We start from the raw sequence: 18253 nt of genomic DNA, 5'->3' as shown, positions 1-18253 counted from the left end.
TGACTGAAATATAATCACCATTTCCTATTTTGACTTTGGTGATGTTGGTTGGTTTTAAATCTTTGAAAAGCTACTTGTCATTGGTCATATGGTTTGCGCAACCACTGTCAATCAATCAACTCTCATTTTCTTCACTGCTTGCAAAACAGGTGGCCACAAATAGTTGATCTTCCTCCTCCTTTGCACTTTATGCATTGGTCTCTTCCAACATCTCAAGGAGGGTAATTTTTCTTTTAACCCTTTCCTTTGTTGTAATTATTTGCACTGCTTTGACAATTGGTCGTATGATTCTTCTTGTAGTTCTTTGCTTATTGGCTCTTAGCTAGTAAAACACCTTCGGTAGTATAATCTATTCTCTCATCAATCTTCGTTGTTCTTGGAAAAAATTAGAAGAACTGTTTGGAAAAAACTTGTTTCAAAATTCATATCTCGTAAAAAAAGATCTAAATACCAGTTGTTCATATTTTATAAGAAAACGAAAATAAAAATGAACAGAAACAAAAGAAAAAAAAATATTAAAAGAGAATAATGAAAACTTATTTTATTAAATCAGAAAACATTATAATTTATAAAACTTAAAAAAAAAATCATCCACTAACAATGTATTCCTATAAATAAGCCACTAAATAAAATGCATCACAAACTTAACACATTTTTCTAACACTTAGAATTGAGATAAATTAAAATTCATTAATGCCGTGAGGAGGAGCGACCATAGGAGATTTTGGTGGAGTTGGTAGGAAGCCAAGCTTTCTCTTAATCTCCAACTCTGTTCACAACAACAACAGAAAAAGAAGGTTATGGTGAGTTTTTGCATTAATGATGTTGTGTTACATGGTTGGTGTGTAACATATGGATTTTAAGGTTTTCACTTTGAAGAAAAGAAAAACACTGATATGAAAAAGAGGAATGAAGACAAACCTGCATTGATATGAGTGGACGAAAAGGATGCTATCAAAGCAAGCACAATGAGAAGGTAGTAGAACAAGTAATGCAGACCCATCTCTATCTTTAAAAGCCAGATATAGAAAATGATCCAGCCTCGCAGATATTTATATCCACAAAAATATATCTAACATTTATTTTTTATTATTTCTGTCAAACTTTTCGTACCGTTTTCATTGGAACATCACACATCTTCTTAGTTTCACTCGAAAGCTTTGAATTTCACAGCAACTACGAATACGCGTGGCATATATATATACAGGAAAAAAAAAATTTAACATATGTAATAGTTCGTAATTAATCCTTTAAAAATATATCAACTAATAAAATAAGTAAAATATAGTCTACTATGAAAAAATTATTAATATATATATATATTCAAATTAGCGTGTCAAGGTTACGAGTATCACGTCCACACGGATTTTAAGAAAAAAAAAACACAATTATGACAATTTTGAAAATTTTATAAACTTTTGCAAAGAAATCAAACTATATATGTGATCTGTTTCAGTTTTCCGACGACCCAGAACAAAAGAAATGCATAATATATTGCTTATAGTCAACAAGAATACAGTAAATTAAAAATCTTTGAGACCTGATTCACGACATAAGCTAATTATTTATAAAATTTTATTTTCAGTATATATAAATGCATAAAACACTTAAACACTTTTAATCAAACTAAAAAATATTATTAAATTAGTAAATATTGAATTTAAATCCTTGAAAAACAATTATTACGATTCAATTTCAACAAATTTAAGTCTTCGACCTAGTCAATTGGTATTTTTGAACTAAAATAACAAGTAACAACACTTTATTATCATTCTCGTCATCATTTTATTATTATTATTATTTTATGTTGAAAACGAAATATATCTTTTTCAATCTTTTAAATCGGATGTTGTTAATTAAATGGATTTGATGTCATTTTTTCGGACTTAATTTGTTAGTCCAACGTAAAATTAACTCATTTTTAATCTATATTAATTTTAAAAGAAAAATATAAAATATATATATATATATATATATATATATATATATATATATATATATATATATATATATATATATATATATATATATATCAACTCAATTAGATTGTATATGTTTGAACCAGAAAATTACTCGTCTGGTATGTATTATTTGGCAATCAAACCAAATCGATTCATTCAAACCATAATTTTTACAATCTGAACTTGCAAACACATTGGGATTAACTAATATTAACACCTCTACTTAAATTGCTAAATCCACGTTTGAAACAACATAATTTCACTTATAAAAAAATTAAGAAAAAAAATTGCTTATATCAATTGATAATACTGATTTATAGTTGTATCATAATGCAACCATAGCATTCCGAAGAACCAAATAAGTTTTTTTTTTTTTTTTTTTTTTATCAATTGCCCTACATTTGGCAAGGTGGAGGAGGTGAGAATAGTAATTTCACAAGCTTCCTTGAAACCTCTGACTCTGTCGAAAAACAAAGAAAATTTGCATTCAGCAAAGTCAAACTTGGAGAAAACCAATGAAAAATTAAAGTCAAGATGAACACTTGTTTTTCATTAGTTATTAAAGATCAATTGGATTAACATGTATGGTTTATAAAAATGAAAAATTTCAATTATATTTATAGCCCTATTTGCAAGTTAATTAGAAAAAATTTCATCGCACTCTTGAAAAAAAAAAACAAATAATTGTTAAGTAGACAATTTCTTCATCTTCTGAGAACATTTAAAATTAAAATAAAACTATATTGTTTGTTTATTAAAACCATGACTTATTTATTTTGTTAAAATAAGTTAAACTGATTAAATGCCGTTAAAATATACTGATATGTATTGATTTTTATGTTCTAAAACATATTAAAATCATTATACTTTAAAAGTACGTTATAGGAACAATATAAAAAATAATATATAACATGAACTTGTTATTTTAAGAAGTTTTTAGGAGAAACGGTGAAACTTACGGAAGAAATGGATATTTTACTCTATGAATTATTATAATATATAAATTTTATTCTATGAAAAAATATTTAAATTCCATATATAAATTATCATAATATATAAATAAAATATAATCCTTATTTATCAAAATTGATCTTGTGCTTTGAAGAAGTGTCGTCGGGAAATAGAGAAGGGGCCGGGACCCAAAGCTGCAATCGGAGGTGGAGGTGGCCTTGGTGGTAACTTCTCAAGCTTTCTTTTAATTTTCAACTCTGTTAAAAAATAAAAAAATAAAACACGTATCAAAAATAAAGAAGAAATAAATATTTAAACTTTATCTAAAAATCCTTTTAAACTATATAAAACTATTAATAGAAACAATAATTTATTTTTAAAAAATATCTTAAATGTTTAAAAAATATTTAAATTATTATCGATCTCGATTTATAAACTGTAAGAATTATTAAATGTGCCAAATCATTAATATTGTTAAGGAAAATGATATTTTAACACCATTTTGACACGTGAAAATGTGGTTGGACGATTTCAAATTAAAAAAGAAAACTTTTGTTTTTTTTCTCAAACACACCTTTTTTTAATTTGAAATCGTTCAATCACATTTTAACACGTGTGCAGTGTCAAAATGGTGTCAAAAAATAGTGTTAAAATATCATTTCTTTATTGTTAATGATTTTGCTTGTTATTGCTCAAATATGTGACATTTCCAATATTTTAACGTTTTTGCAAATTATTATTAAACAAATTTTATTTAGATTTACTTTTATAAAAAAGAAAAACAGTATGAAAATAAGGAATGAAGACGAACCTGCATTGACTTGAGTGAAGGAAAAGGATGTGATTAAAGCAAGAAAAATGAGAAGATAATAGAAAGAACGCAAACCCATTTTTAAAAGCCAGATTTCAAAACAATGCATGCTGTGAAATTTATAAGCAGAAACATTAACATTTGCGTTGACTTTGGTACGACTTTATCTTACCATTTATTTGCCACTTAAAAAATAAATTAATATTTTATAATTTTTTATATTTAACATTTATTTTGACTACCTACTCAGTACATTTCGATGATAAATTTTTAAAAATAATAATAATACGTTTTTATAGATTTTCATTAATTAGAACAAAAGACATATTTAAGAAATTGGGTTAAATATGTTTTTAGTCCCTGTACTTTGGAGCGATTTTGGTTTTAGTCCCTCTTTCAAACTAGGTTACAATTTAGTCCTTCAACTTTAGAAAACTCTGGTTTTAGTCCTTTTTACCAAATTTTTTTAACTTTATTTTTTTGTTTCAAACGCGTTTCTCAGTTAACATTGAAGCAAAAATGTGTCAAACAGTGTAAACAATCTAAATGCTACAATGAAACGTGCTTGAAACAAAAAATAAAGTTAAAAAAATTTGGTAAAAAGGACTAAAACCAGAGTTTTCTAAAGTTGAAGGACTAAATTGTACCATAGTTTGAAAGAGGGACTAAAACCAAAATCGCCCCAAAGTATAGGGATTAAAAACATATTTAACCCTAAGAAATTTAAAATTCATAATTTTATGAGTAATTTAATTATTTAAATTAAATTGTTTTAAATTTTGACTAATAAATAAGAATTTTTTATATAGTTTATATTTTTTTAACTTCTGTTTTTATGTTTTATTTTTTTAACTTAATTTTAATTGGAACCTTATCATTTTGACTAAAATTGAAACATTGGAATGACTATATTACTTTCTTTTAATGTTGACTGAGTTTTTTATATTATTAAGTTGATAGGAGTTTTTTTTTTTAATTGTTAGGATTTTATTTTTGTTGTAGATTTAATATTGGTTTTCTCTCGTTGTTAATTACTGTTTTCACCGTTAATTTAGAGAACCTAATTTACATATCAATTAGATCTTTTTCACCGTTAATTTATTTATCAATAGTTTGTTAGAATTTCATTTTTATAATATTGATTAGAAAAAAAATTCAACCTAACCTTGATAAAACAAAAGTTGGTAAAAATTCACTATTAACAATATAATAAAAAAATACTTAATTCATGTCAACTTAAAATTATTTTCACCATTAACTGAAAATAATATTGACTGACATTAATGGAGAAAAGTTTAGTCAATATCATTTATGATTAACTTGACAAACTTTGACTCAAAAATAATATCAATTAATATTCACTATAAAATATTATCAAATATAGATATTTTTTTAACTATTAACATTCTTTATATTTGATAACTTTTTACATTTAATAACAATTTAAATACTTTATCAAATAAAAAGTAATTACCTTACTTAAATAAGATATAAAATAATTCGAGATGAGAAAAATATAAATTTAATATATTTAAATGTTTAAAAAAATATAAAATTTCAAATCCATATAAAGAATGACATTTTTGACAACTTATAATTGAAACAAATTGTAGTAAGAATCAGTTTTAATGTAGATTTCAACATAAAAACAAACACACTATACACACTCATTAAAATTGATGTATTTTTATTGAGAATTCAAATATAAATCTATAATATTTTCACTTTAAATAAATTTTATTTTATTTTTATAAATTTATTATTTTAAAGTTTTAGAATAACGATATATATTGATATATTTCATTGGTATCGTTTCCATCATCACTTTGATTTCTTTGAATTACTTTTTTTTTTCTAACTTCAATTATTCAATAAACAAACATAATAGTCATTTCATAAGTTTTAATAAATTAAACCCAAAACACATTATTCAGAAGTGTCGTTTTCACAAGTCAAAGTCACACACATTAAAAAACACTGCATACGTCACCTTTCGTTGACTAAATTACCATTGCAATTCATGTACACGTAGTTTTAATATTTTTTCAACATTTTAAGGAAAATTAAAAATTATTTGTAAATGATAATGTATTTAAATTTAATTAATATTGTGAAGTTCCACGTATTTTAGTTACATTTAAAGAATTATAGTTATTATTAAAGAAATTAAATTTATTATATCTTACCTTATAAATTATTTAATCTTTTTCAAAAAAAAAAATTGCTAATATTTGTTTGAATAATACTTTAAAATTAAAATAATGTTATCGATAATGCGCCGACAATTTTTTTAATTAGTATATGACAAAATGTATATCTACCACATCTTCCTAAACATTTAACTAAAATATTAGTTTCCTCCCCAACCCATGTGATTGATAATCTTATAATGTCATACCACTAACTTATATCATAACTCATTTTATTAATTTTATAATAAATAACTTAATTCAATATCTTATTATTGTTTAGAGAAAATAACATTTTCCTAATCATAAACATGTAATATTATAAGTCAAAATTATACTATAATAATCTTCACTCCATATAACGGTACATAACTGTAACTTCTAACCATGTAAATAATGACTAGGTAGTTAAAACTTTTCCTTAAAAGAAAAAGTAGTTGAAACTTTCCTAGTACAAAGAGTTGAAACATGGTAGAATGGATGTAGTGCTGTCATCTTCAACTTGATCAAGCACATGCGTCAATGGCTGCCACCACCACTGTTTCCTTCTCCTTCTCCTTCTTCTCCACGCCCTTTCGCAGTTTCCGATTCCAAACACCACCATCACCCCACCCCACAAGGCTCTCCATCACATGCCACTCTTCATCACCTACCTCCAACGACCCTCTCCGTGTGGCCTTCGCCGGCGGCGGCACCGGCAGCAACATCTACCCTGCTGTGGCAATCGCGGAGGAGCTCAAATCCCTGAACCCCACGGGCCAGTTTCTCTTCCTCGGCGCCCCCAACAGCGTGGAAAGCGCCGCAATCTCCTCCGCCGGCTACGACTTCGCCTCTGTCCCCGCACCGCCCGACACCAACCCTTTCTTCTTCCCTCACCGTTTCTTCAACTCTCTTCTCCAATGCCTCTGCCACCTCCGAGGCTTCCAACCCCACGTCCTCGTCAGCACTGGCGGCTACGTCTCTTTCCCCGCCTGCCTCGCTGCCAAGCTCCGAGGCACCAACGTTGTCATCCACGAGCCCAACTCCGTCCCCGGCTTCTCCAACACCCTCCTCTCCCCCCTCGCGGACGCCATCTTCGTTGCTTTCAACTCCACCCTCGACAGTTTTCCCAGGAACAAGTGTTTCGTGTGTGGCAACCCCGTTAGGTTCTCTGTTAGGAACCTCGTCTCCAAGGAAACCGCTACCTGTCATTTTTTTCCGGGTTTGGATTGTGGGGGCAGGGTTTTGTTGGTGCTTGCTGGCTCCTATGGCGCCAATTCAGTTAACATTGCGATGCTGAATTTGTACTATCAGATGCTGAGACGGGATAGCGGTTTGCGTATTATATGGCAAACTGGGGTTGAAGCCTTTGATGAAATGGATAGCCTTGTCAAGAGTCATCCACGCTTGTATATGACACCGTGAGTGCTTCTCAAAACTCGTAACTGCGTTTGCCTTTTCTGTAATACTGCATGGAACTATGCAGATTTATTCACAAGAGGGAGATTGATTTTCTATTTTACATTGCATTGGATGGTTTTATTTTTTTGATAGATCACAGTAGCATTATTTGATCATGCAACAGACCCTGTTTAGTTGCAATACGGGTAGAACTTATCAAATTGCTCACTTGCTCCTTTACTTTGGTGACATACTCACCAATCTTGGAGTATGATAAACCTGTTAGTGAGGTCCACTGGTTTTATGAATCACATACTGCCAATTGATTCATGAAATCTAACAACTTTCCCAATTATCCTTTTTGTACTAGCAATCATGTTGCACTTTACTGTGTTAACCAAATTTATGTCATCTGTCTCAATCACTACTTCACCTACATCTTCTCACATAGCACATTTGTTTCATACCTTATCCTTTCTTTTGTGACTACACATCGATTTTAGCTTTCTCAGTTATGTTACTTCCTCCTTTTTTTCTCTCATGGACTTCCAACAATCACTACCTTTGAGTTCAATAAAACTGTCTATAGAAAACTCAGAAAATATCCAATCACACTGATCGGTCAATATTGTATTAGTACAAGAGCAAAGAAAGAAATGAAAGGAGAGACCAATTCCCGCCAAACTATCTTCTGCATAGAGAAACTAATCATGATTACCCTATTCCATTGTGTGGTAATATTGAACGTGATCTGACATATTATATAACAATTCCGCGAAAATTGATTATTAAATTTTCTAAAGTGACATCTTTACATGGAATTGTTCTTTTTCAAGTGTTGTGACTATGGCTGCGGAAATACAGGGAAAAAGGATTTTTTTGGAGGTGATGATGTGAAAATCGTTTCTTTGCTTGAATACTTTACAAAACTGAAACCCACTTCATGATCAAAAAGTCCAATCAATTATCGTTAGTGCGCTTCCTGGTGCGAGACCACTCTGCTCAGTGCATAGTGCATTTTGAAATTGACATGAATGGGATTTCTGTTTTAATGTGTTTATGTAGAACAGTTCAAAATTCCTTGATTCAATATAATGGATACTTTATATAGGATTTCTGTTATTAGGATCCACATTTTACAAAGTATCAATGAAAGTCCTTAAAATTAGTCGTCATCATGGACATCATTTTCAAATGAAAAGTAAGCACTATTTTTTTCTGCATTCTTTTATATCTCACTTGCAACTGAGGTTTGGTTTAGTGATAACTTATTTAACATATCCCCTTTTATGAAGGTTCATGCATTGTATGGATTTGGCATATGCAGCAGCAGACTTGATTGTTTCTAGAGCTGGTGCAATGACTTGCTATGAAATATTGGCAACTGGAAAACCATCAATCCTGGTAGTTAAATTTTGTTTTACTCGTTTGTTTTATTCATTCCAATTCTTATTTAAAAATGAATGTAATAATAGTTCAGCAGCATTGTGCGGAACAATTATACTGTGCAAAAGCATATATACTTGTCCTTTTAAGTTGGATCTGCAGCTCATAACAAAGGAAAACGATGACATTTTTGCTGAATGATTATTTGCAGATACCTTCGCCATATTTCTCTGAGGGGAATCAATTCAGAAACGCGTCCTTGATGGCAGACTTAGCTGGTGTGACTGTTATAACTGAGGATGAGCTAGACTCGAGTACACTCGCCATTGCAATTGAAAAGATTTTAAGTATGTAACCTTCATCTTCAAAACTTGTCTTGAAAATTTTCTGGTTTGAAAATCATGCCACAATTTTTCATCAATCTTTAATAAAAAAACCACAAATCAAGAAATCAGATCCTTTTTTATGGGAAATCAGAAAGATAAAGATGCATTTACATTAGTAATATAGAAGATCTCAACCCAAGTTTGGAGTGCAAACACAAGAGAATTAAAGGTTTAACTGGTAATATTTGTTAGTATCTTCAACAACGACCTGTTATATTGCTCAGTGTTGAACATATTCAAGGGTAAACAAGCTTATTCCTTAAGTCTTGTACTGATGTCAAAAAACAACAATACCAATGGTAATAATCTTGTAAGACTTGTGCTTAGAAAAATTCTTGTTCTATGACTATATTTCTAAAAGGTTTAAGGTTCTCAGAGTTGGGGCAATATTTCAACTAATGATGGCCTTTTAAATTGTAGACTCTGAGCATAGTGCAATAACTGGCTACCAGAATCGAAACTTGAAGTTTGGGAAAGGGTTAAAGCCTTAAAGAGTAAATAATAATTCACTATCTTTTATCTTTCAGAGCAAGTTCAAGCATTCTTTGCCCCCAAGTCCCAACCTTCTGTCTCACCGTTTCTGTAAAGTGAAACCTAACAATCTTCTGACATTCCTTGTTTCTTACTCCAAATTTTAGTAACCTAAAAAGCTGCACTAGTAATTTCATTTTTTGTTGTCTGTCCTTTTTCCCTCCACTTTCAGATCTGCATCACAGGTAGCAATGACTACTATAGTACACCCTTAATTTTGAAATTACAAATTCTCCCATTAATATAATCTGTCACTGATCAACACTTTGACTGGTTGCTGTTGTATGATGAATTCACCATGTTTGTTGTATTTTCAAAATTCAGGACTTACCTGTTTGAGTTAAGCAACATGCATCTCCTTTTCTTTTCTTTTCTTTTTTTTCTCTTGCATGTTTGTTGATTTGAATTTTGGGCATTGAAAATATGCATGACAGGGGACCAGAAGAAGATGGAGGACATGTCTGAGAGGGCTCTGAAAGCTGCAAACCCCAATGCCTCAGCTGAGATTGCAAAGCACATTCTCTCTCTTGTAAATGAATCAACCAAAAAGAAAAGAGATGGCTACAGAGTAGAATCTTAGCATGGCGATAGAAATTGAAATAAATTCATGCTTACAATACAACTGTAAGTTTGTCTTGTGGGCCAATAACACCGATGGAAACTCCAACTCCAAGAAGAAGTATTCCACTGTTCTTGAGACGTGACAGCATAGTGTTAGGAATGTGATATATGATAAAGGTAACAAGTTTGAGAGCTCACATATCACTGGCACTTTGACGAGTAAGAGACCAAGCATGGAGGCTTTAATTGCTCATGCAGGATTGTGATCTGACGTGGGAGTGGTCCATTTATTATTGTTTTATTTATTTCCTTTTGTGAACCGTGATTCATGGAGTGGTCTACTTTTGGTGGTTCACATGGGAGACATCCTTGTCACTAAGAAAAGTGTTTGAGTTTTCATGATGCCCTTGTCCTTCTTGATGGTGAATAACGTAATGCAAAGTAACATTCAACTGTCCAAGGTTCTCGAAACTCTCAGAAGAAAATGAAAAACAAATCTTTTCACAACATTTCTGGCTCACTTCTATGCATTTTTTTTTCTTTTTCATACTAACAATGTTAACATCTTTTGCTTAGTTAGGGGGTGGAGAATATTATTTCATGCAAAGTAAACATGTAAAAATGTTTATAGAGATTGAACACTTTTTAAAAATTTTAATAGAGATTAAAGATACAACCACTAACAACAAAATCTATCACCACATGATCCAAAGGGGTATAGTTGAGGACAAGCATTCGAAATAGAAACATCCTAATTTGTAACAGACACAACTCCATTGAAAACCAAAAGAAAAGTGCACTTAGGCAAGGCCACTCTTGCCTCTAATATGCAAAGGTCTCAACTCTCAACCCAATTAAAAAACCTTTACTCAATAACATATAATCGCCGCCTCCTCACAGAGGATAAGATATGCTTAAGTTTTGAAATATGAAATGATAAATGACAGCAAAGAATGAAAATTCTTGCTTGTATTGGATATGAAAAACTATACACAAATCTATAGATGGAAGCTTTCCAAAAAAAACAGTAGGATTGTGTCACTCAATGTCGTGCTGCAACTTGCTGCTTACATACTGGGCAGAAGTTTTTCTGTGAAACCCATTGTTTTATACACTGAAAGTGATAACTGTGTTCACAATTTAGCCTCCCCAGCTCATCACCTGCTTCATACTCCTCCTGAACAAGAATGCACACTCTCAATGTAAAAAATTTATGTTATCAACTAATCAGAAGTCATTGTTGGTATGATTACTAAAACAGTTATTACAAAAGTCAACAACTCTATCATACATGACAATTTGTTGTGATTGGACAACAGTAAAATATTCAATCCATTACTTCATTCAAACAAAACTTAAAAAGATATCTATTTTGCACACAATCAGAAATTTAACTCAATTTCACAAACTTACCTGACAAATGCTGCACTCTTTATCTATTTGATGCTTTGATGTATCATTCCAAAATTGAAGTCTGGCCTTCCTTATGTTCCGTCCCATCTCATCTTCCTTAAGTCCAGTGTTCACATGACCAATTCTCTCACCAAGCTCAAGCAATTGCTATCAAACACAAACAGCATGTATTGACCAACATAAAACAATGTCCATAGCTTGAAAATAGAATATTGCAAAAGGAAATGGACAGCTATGATTGAGAAATAACTAACCTCATATGACATATTATCAACATCAAGTCTCCAGTCTCTAAATTGATCGTGTGAATTTAGTTGTCCACCCATTAGTAGACTCCCTTGAAGCATCATTATCTTCAAATTGCCAGTAAAAATCAAGATATTCAATATTAGCTCGACTACAAAAAAGTAAAAATCTATGCAAAGACATGACTGGGTATAACACAAGGCTCCTACACACATGCATTCTTTATAAAATAACGACTTCCCCTAACTATCTGATAATACAAACATAAAAGAGTGATAGACATTAAAACAAGTGTCACAAATGCATGTATAATCATTTATCGTTTAATTTGAGTGAAATGTGCTGTCTTAACTTTCTACCAACACAAAACAATCACTATGCACACCATACCATTTAAAGAGCAATTTTTCACCATCTCACTGTACTCGAAATAATCAAGCAGCCTAACACAAAAAATACCATCAGATTCTAAGTCCCCAGATTAAATACAAAAGAACTTCATTCTTGGCAGCAAAAACAACAAGTTTATTTATTTATTTACAGTTAAAAGCATGACACGCTCACTTCAAGGTAAGTCAAAATTCAGTTTTATAACTTTGCAGCCAGCCAGCACATGCAAGTCCTATCCACAGAGTAAACAATTTGAATTACTACTTTCATATTTAAACAGGTTATTAAAAGAAAAGAATAAATCACGATCTTTTTACAAGAACAAATTATATAAATGGTATGGAACACATTCAACCATACTAAGCATGAACTCATGATTAGTGACAGAAAGATAGGAAAAATGGTATATGTATATATTAGAGGCAACCTCAGCAAAACCATCAGAGGAAGGATCTCTAACATGACGATAGTATGTTGCAGTTCCATAAGAGTCAGAGGCAGAGCGTGGCGTGAAAATGTCAGAATCAGTGTCCAGAAAAGTGAAGGTTTCTGTGCGCCTTCCCACATACGATGATCGCTGTCAAAATATATTTAATGATGAGGCAGTGTTCGTTAGTTCGAAATCACGTCAAAACATTGTGAAACAAAAATTATGACGAAACAGAACTCAAAGGAAAATCCCAACTAATATTCACGTGTCTATCTAAACGCATAAATTACGGATCGTTGTTTCCCACTCAACACCAATCCAATAATCAATCCACTGCTCTTTCTTCCATCTGTAACTTAACTACCACGCGTTCTCAAAGGGTACCAATACCTATTAATAACCAAAATAATTATTTGTAAAAATAAGAAGCCATTTTCTTGGTTGCCCATGATCATTATTTCTTGTTATCTCCGCATGAAACATGTAAGGAAAGAAACATTAATGGATTAATAATAGGGTCAAAGGATAGTTATGTATAATTTCATAATTTTAAAAGCTTTAAATGAGTTAGTTTGTACTATAAAGAATTGTTTTAATATTGAAGGAATAAAAGTATAGATAAGATGATCAGAGATCACATGCACTGCAAAAAGAAAACAAAAAAACAGCCCTACATGAAAACGATCAAAGACTTCAGGCCCATACACAAAATACTTTTTTTATACTGTCTTGTATATATTTCATGGAAATTTAAACATAGCAACAAAAAAAAGTGGCACGGGATTTCGAAGGGCTGGTAGAAAGATGTTCATCAATGCACAAAGCAATGATTTTTTTTTTTCTACTTTCTTGCTATTATTTCATTGATAAACAGAACCTAAAGAAATTACCAATCAAGAAAGAAATTGTTAATGCTTGCAAAAGATCATTTTGTTGGGGTTAAAAACGGAAAAATAAACATTAATGCAGGTTGTTCATAGAAAACAAACATTGTTCTGAGTTGAAGAGCAACATCAAGAAGGGGCAGATGAAAGAAAAGGCTAAAGTTTTCAACAGATTTAGGCACCAAATCACTGAAAAAAAATCAGACATTGCGGAGAATACCTCCCTGTGAGTAATCTTATCCACATCAATTTTCCCTCTGGCAGATACATTCTTCCGGGCCACAACACAATCAACGGAGGCAGCAGTATCTGCTGAGAACCCAATGCCAGGGCCACACCAAACATCTTGAAAATCCACACACCCAGGATTGGAACCTTCCAGAATCCCGCCATGGAAAGTCTTGTTCTTGCCGCCGCTGGTGGTTCTCTTGTGCTTCTTCTTTCTTGTTTTCTTCCCTTGCCAATCGGCGGAGGAGCGAATCACCGCCGGCACCGACACCTGCTGTGACGCGCCGGCGGTGCACCCCAACCCTCTGAAGGTTGCAGCGGAAAAGTTGTTTTTTTTCTTGCTTTGGGCAGTGGCATTGATGATGGGGGTGTCATTATTGGAGGAGGGAGTATTGTTGGAGAAAGTGGAGAGGAGCAGGGAGGATATGGTGGACTTGCCCCTAGTTGATTGGATTATGGAAGGGATTTGAGGGTTTGGATCTGATTCTGGAATGGGGTGATGGTGATGATGGTTGAATTGGTTTCTGGGTCTTCTCCATTTGATGTGCTCTGCTACTGTAGGTGTTGTTCTGTTTGTAACAACAGGCATGGTTCAGAGAGAGAGAGAGAAAGAGGGAATAGAATGAAACTTGAAGGGGGGTTGTGTGAGAATGTGTTTTGAATGATTATTATTTATTGGTTTGAAATAATGAATTTTAATTTGTGGGGTGCCCTTTTCTTCTTGGGTTGTTAGGTGGGCTCTGCTTTGTCTTGCTGCAATTGTGGGCATATGCTACATTTTTCAATCAGTAGCCTCAGCCCTCATGCCACACAATGGAATCTGTGACCTGCTTTTGTTTCTTTTTGTGCTTTTCAAGCTAAACTGATGCTACTTATCAAAAGAAAAGTTGAAAATCCTTTCCCCTCTCTCTCACTCCATTTGGAGTCTAGTTGGGGCCAAATGGGAAAATGTTACTAATCAGATTACCATGCTTTAGTTTAATCAAATATGAAATATCTTTCATGCTACACAAAGTCAGACTAGTCTACAGTACTACTGACACAAAAGTTAAATTTATTTTATTAATTAATAAATGAATTTTCATTACCATTAAATAGGTTCCCACTCCCCAACACAAAAATCAACAGGTCCAAAACCATAGGTGTATTGGGATTATAGCATGCATATGTTTGTTTGCCTTTCATATAGATGTGTAGGCATTCTGATTGATCATGTGAGGAGTCTTGAATTTTGACCCAAAGAATGTCTTCCTTGTAAAGCTTCCTAGCTGTAAGTCCCTGCAGATCAGTACTGCATTCTTGTTTTTATAGTTTTTCAAATTCTCAAGGTCAGAGAAATTGTTTGTTTGTTTGTTCCTAGAAAAACTTCAGTGGAGAATATACCAATAATTTGAGCTAAGAGTCTTTCTTATTTTCTATTCATTGTGAAATGTTCTGTGCAGAATTTCAAAATGACAGCAAATGGCTCTGTATTATGTTTGAAGGAAACTAAAACTTGGTATCTGTGATACATCACCATTCTTGGTGCAAACAACATGATATTGCAGCCACTTTCCTCTTTGGTATTTTTTTCCCCTTTCATGAGTGTATTAGACTAAACCTCTATGTCTTAAAATAAAACGACCCATGTTAGTTCCAAAAAAATGACCTTTGACCCACATGATGGTGTGTTCTCCTTCGAACGAAAGACCTTGTATTACTTTATTATCTGTGAAAAGTTTCCAAAAGGCGATGTAGAGATTATAAATGACCTTGAAATATGCAAAATGCATGAGAAAATGGGATTTGAAAGAGGGAATGAACAAAAGCTAAGAGACAAATGAAAATGATTCTTAGACATTTTTTCACTCTCTCCCCTGTTTTGGACCACGTCTTGGGTTATGCAAAACAAAAGAATATCTGGGCCATACAGCTACACAGTGACATAAATTTCCCTGGATATGTAATTTTTGTTATTAATGCCTAGGCTCCGCTTGCTATTTCTATATGCTTGATTGCCTTGTGATGTAAAAAAAAACATATTTTTAAGATTATCATTAATTGTCTGCACAGCACAATAAGAACTTTTACACCAAATTCAACCTCTCTCTTACAAACTACAGTCACTTCTTTTTCATTAACCGAAAGAGGAGTTACATATCTTTTCACTTGAAACAATGATATTTTAACAATATTATTTTCACAATATTTGAATATCGTTTACGTGTCATTCTGTAATTGGTTCATGATAGGTGTTTATGATTATTATTATTGATTATAGAATAATTTTGGATCAATCACAGAATGACACATAAATGATAAAAAAATATTGTCTAAGTATCATTATCGTTTCACTTGAAACTCGAATCAATTAGTATTTCAGAATTTGACTTTTCTTTTTCATCATTTCATAAGTATAAGTTCAAATACCATATATTAAGTTTAAGAAAATGAATCTTGTGACACCCGGGCACTGACGAGGATGGGGAGTGATCGCCGGTGCAAGAGGCATGGTGCAGGGGCACGGACAAGGAGCGGCTCCTGGCAAGCTTCGAGTGGAAGGGGCACATGGACGAATCGAACATACACCGGAATGAGAGAGATCTGGAGACTGTATAGGTATGGGACTATACAGTTGAAAGATAGCTTAAAGGAATTGATTTGGCTACCCATATCACCAAAATGCATTTACTTTTCTGTAGTCTAACCCTTAAAAACTTCATGGTTAAACGTGCTTAGACTGGAGTAATTCTGGGATGGGTAACCTTCCGGGAAGTTTTCTCAGAAAGTGTGCGAGTGAGGACAAAGCACACTGGAAACTCTTGTGATGATTTGTAGGGGCAGTCAACAATCCCTGTAAGTTGCCGGGAAGTTACAATCTTATATCTAAATTTATAGATTAAAAACATGTTTAACATTCGGATAAATTTCTAAATTAACAAACTCTACATCTAAGCAATTTCCATTTTGGACGAATCAGAAAGTGATGGCAAACAATAATCAATGGCACAGAAAAAGAATAATTAGCATTTAGGCCTTGCTGTCAGCATGGTTAGAGGTTTCTAATCAGTATTTATTGACAATGAATTTGCTTTATCTCTTCATCATATGTAGGAGTCACGTGATGATTCCTGTTAATGTTTAACTGTACTCCCTTATTAAACAAAACTAAAACCAGAATGTTCTATCATATCAGAAAACAAATCATTTCTATAATCCTTTTTAAAATAATTTTAAATTTTAAGAAATAATAGCAGAACTCAAGATTCAAAGAATAAAGACAAATTTAAACCAAAATTTAATTTTTGCCTTTGCATTAGTTTGACTCAACTATCTTGATAACATTTTCTAAAAAAAAAATAGGGAAATTAGTGAACATGATGGTTTAGCACACAAAATCTGATTAATGATTAATCATAAGCTCTAATAAGATTATGGTGGCCATTAATTGTGCCGAAAGTTGGAGAATGATCTTCATATCTTTTATGATGAGAACTATTAAAGACAGAACAATATCATTAGATGTCGATGCACTTTTTTTCAACCATTGATGGTCTTCCTTTTCAGCCAAAATCGATTATTTTTTTTAACAATATCAACAACGCTATTTACTTATTAATATAGGTTAATATTAATTATCAATCGATATTAATCAATGTTTTCTTTCTTAATAGTTATATTTTTAGATTCAAAAGTATTTTCCAAACTTAAATTTATGTAATCTACAATCTTTCTAAACCATAAACGATTTGAATTTCTTCACACTTATGAAGGTGCAGAAAACAAAAGTATGGGGTGTAAAAAGAAACTGCCCAAGTAGATTGTCTACATTGGGTTTGCAAGTAGAACAAGCTATTAAAGTTATATATTTTTTAGGTTTAATACCCAATTTTGTCTCTAGTTTGGTTGGCAAATCTCAATTTAGTCCCTCTTTAGAAAAGTGTTTGAAATTGGTCCTTACTTTTAAATTTTTGAGTCAAAATAGTCCCTTCCGTTAAATAATGACAAACGGTGTTAAATTTTTTTTTTCTCTCTCCTCATTTTCTGTGTATTGCAGGTTTTTGTCAACATTTACAGTATTAATGATTATTGTACTTTTCCCCATAAAAAAATTAATATGATTAAATAAAAAATTTAATTTTTTAATGATTTTTTTGTTTTTGTTTAAATTTTATGATGTATATAACTAAATAATATTTTGTTTTTATGATGTATATAACTAAATAAAAAATAAAATTTAAACAAAAACAAAAAAATCATTAAAAAATTAAATTTTTTATTTTTAATTTTAGAGTAATTAAGAAATAAATACTTTTAAAAAAATTATAAACTCACTTATTTTACAGGAATTAAAAATATATATTTAGATTTATTTTTAATCAATTTTTCAAAATTAAAAAAAAATGTACCGTAAAAATAATAACTAAATAAAAATACTTTTTTAAAGAGAATCACATTTATAAAGAAGTAGAAAGGCATTCCAACTAAATTTTTTTGATTTTTTTGTTTTTGTTTAAATTTTATTTT

General features: G+C 31.6%; 2 protein-coding genes across 2 annotated transcripts; one reads left to right on the top strand and one right to left on the bottom strand.

Annotated features, from left to right (window-relative positions):
• The first annotated feature begins 6270 nt into the window (after positions 1 to 6270).
• On the top strand, positions 6271 to 10679 carry LOC106766845 (UDP-N-acetylglucosamine--N-acetylmuramyl-(pentapeptide) pyrophosphoryl-undecaprenol N-acetylglucosamine transferase). Its single transcript, XM_014651615.2, has 4 exons — positions 6271 to 7312; positions 8588 to 8696; positions 8890 to 9025; positions 10030 to 10679. The coding sequence occupies exons 1-4, from the start codon at positions 6435 to 6437 to the stop codon at positions 10173 to 10175; spliced, it is 1269 nt and encodes a 422-aa protein (XP_014507101.1). The 5' UTR covers positions 6271 to 6434; the 3' UTR covers positions 10176 to 10679.
• A 234-nt stretch (positions 10680 to 10913) lies between these two features.
• Positions 10914 to 14505, bottom strand: LOC106774794. The gene is made up of 5 exons (XM_014661832.2): positions 13740 to 14505; positions 12633 to 12782; positions 11824 to 11922; positions 11570 to 11716; positions 10914 to 11333 (listed from the first exon to the last, which is right to left on the bottom strand). The coding sequence occupies exons 1-5, from the start codon at positions 14334 to 14336 to the stop codon at positions 11199 to 11201; spliced, it is 1128 nt and encodes a 375-aa protein (XP_014517318.1). The 5' UTR covers positions 14337 to 14505; the 3' UTR covers positions 10914 to 11198.
• Between the last annotated feature and the right edge of the window lie 3748 nt (positions 14506 to 18253).

This window comes from Vigna radiata, chromosome 1 (genome assembly GCF_000741045.1).
Source record: "Vigna radiata var. radiata cultivar VC1973A chromosome 1, Vradiata_ver6, whole genome shotgun sequence".
Lineage (NCBI taxonomy): Eukaryota > Viridiplantae > Streptophyta > Magnoliopsida > Fabales > Fabaceae > Vigna > Vigna radiata.
Note: the sequence above shows the minus strand (reverse complement) of the source record. Positions and strands in the feature narration are given on the sequence as shown.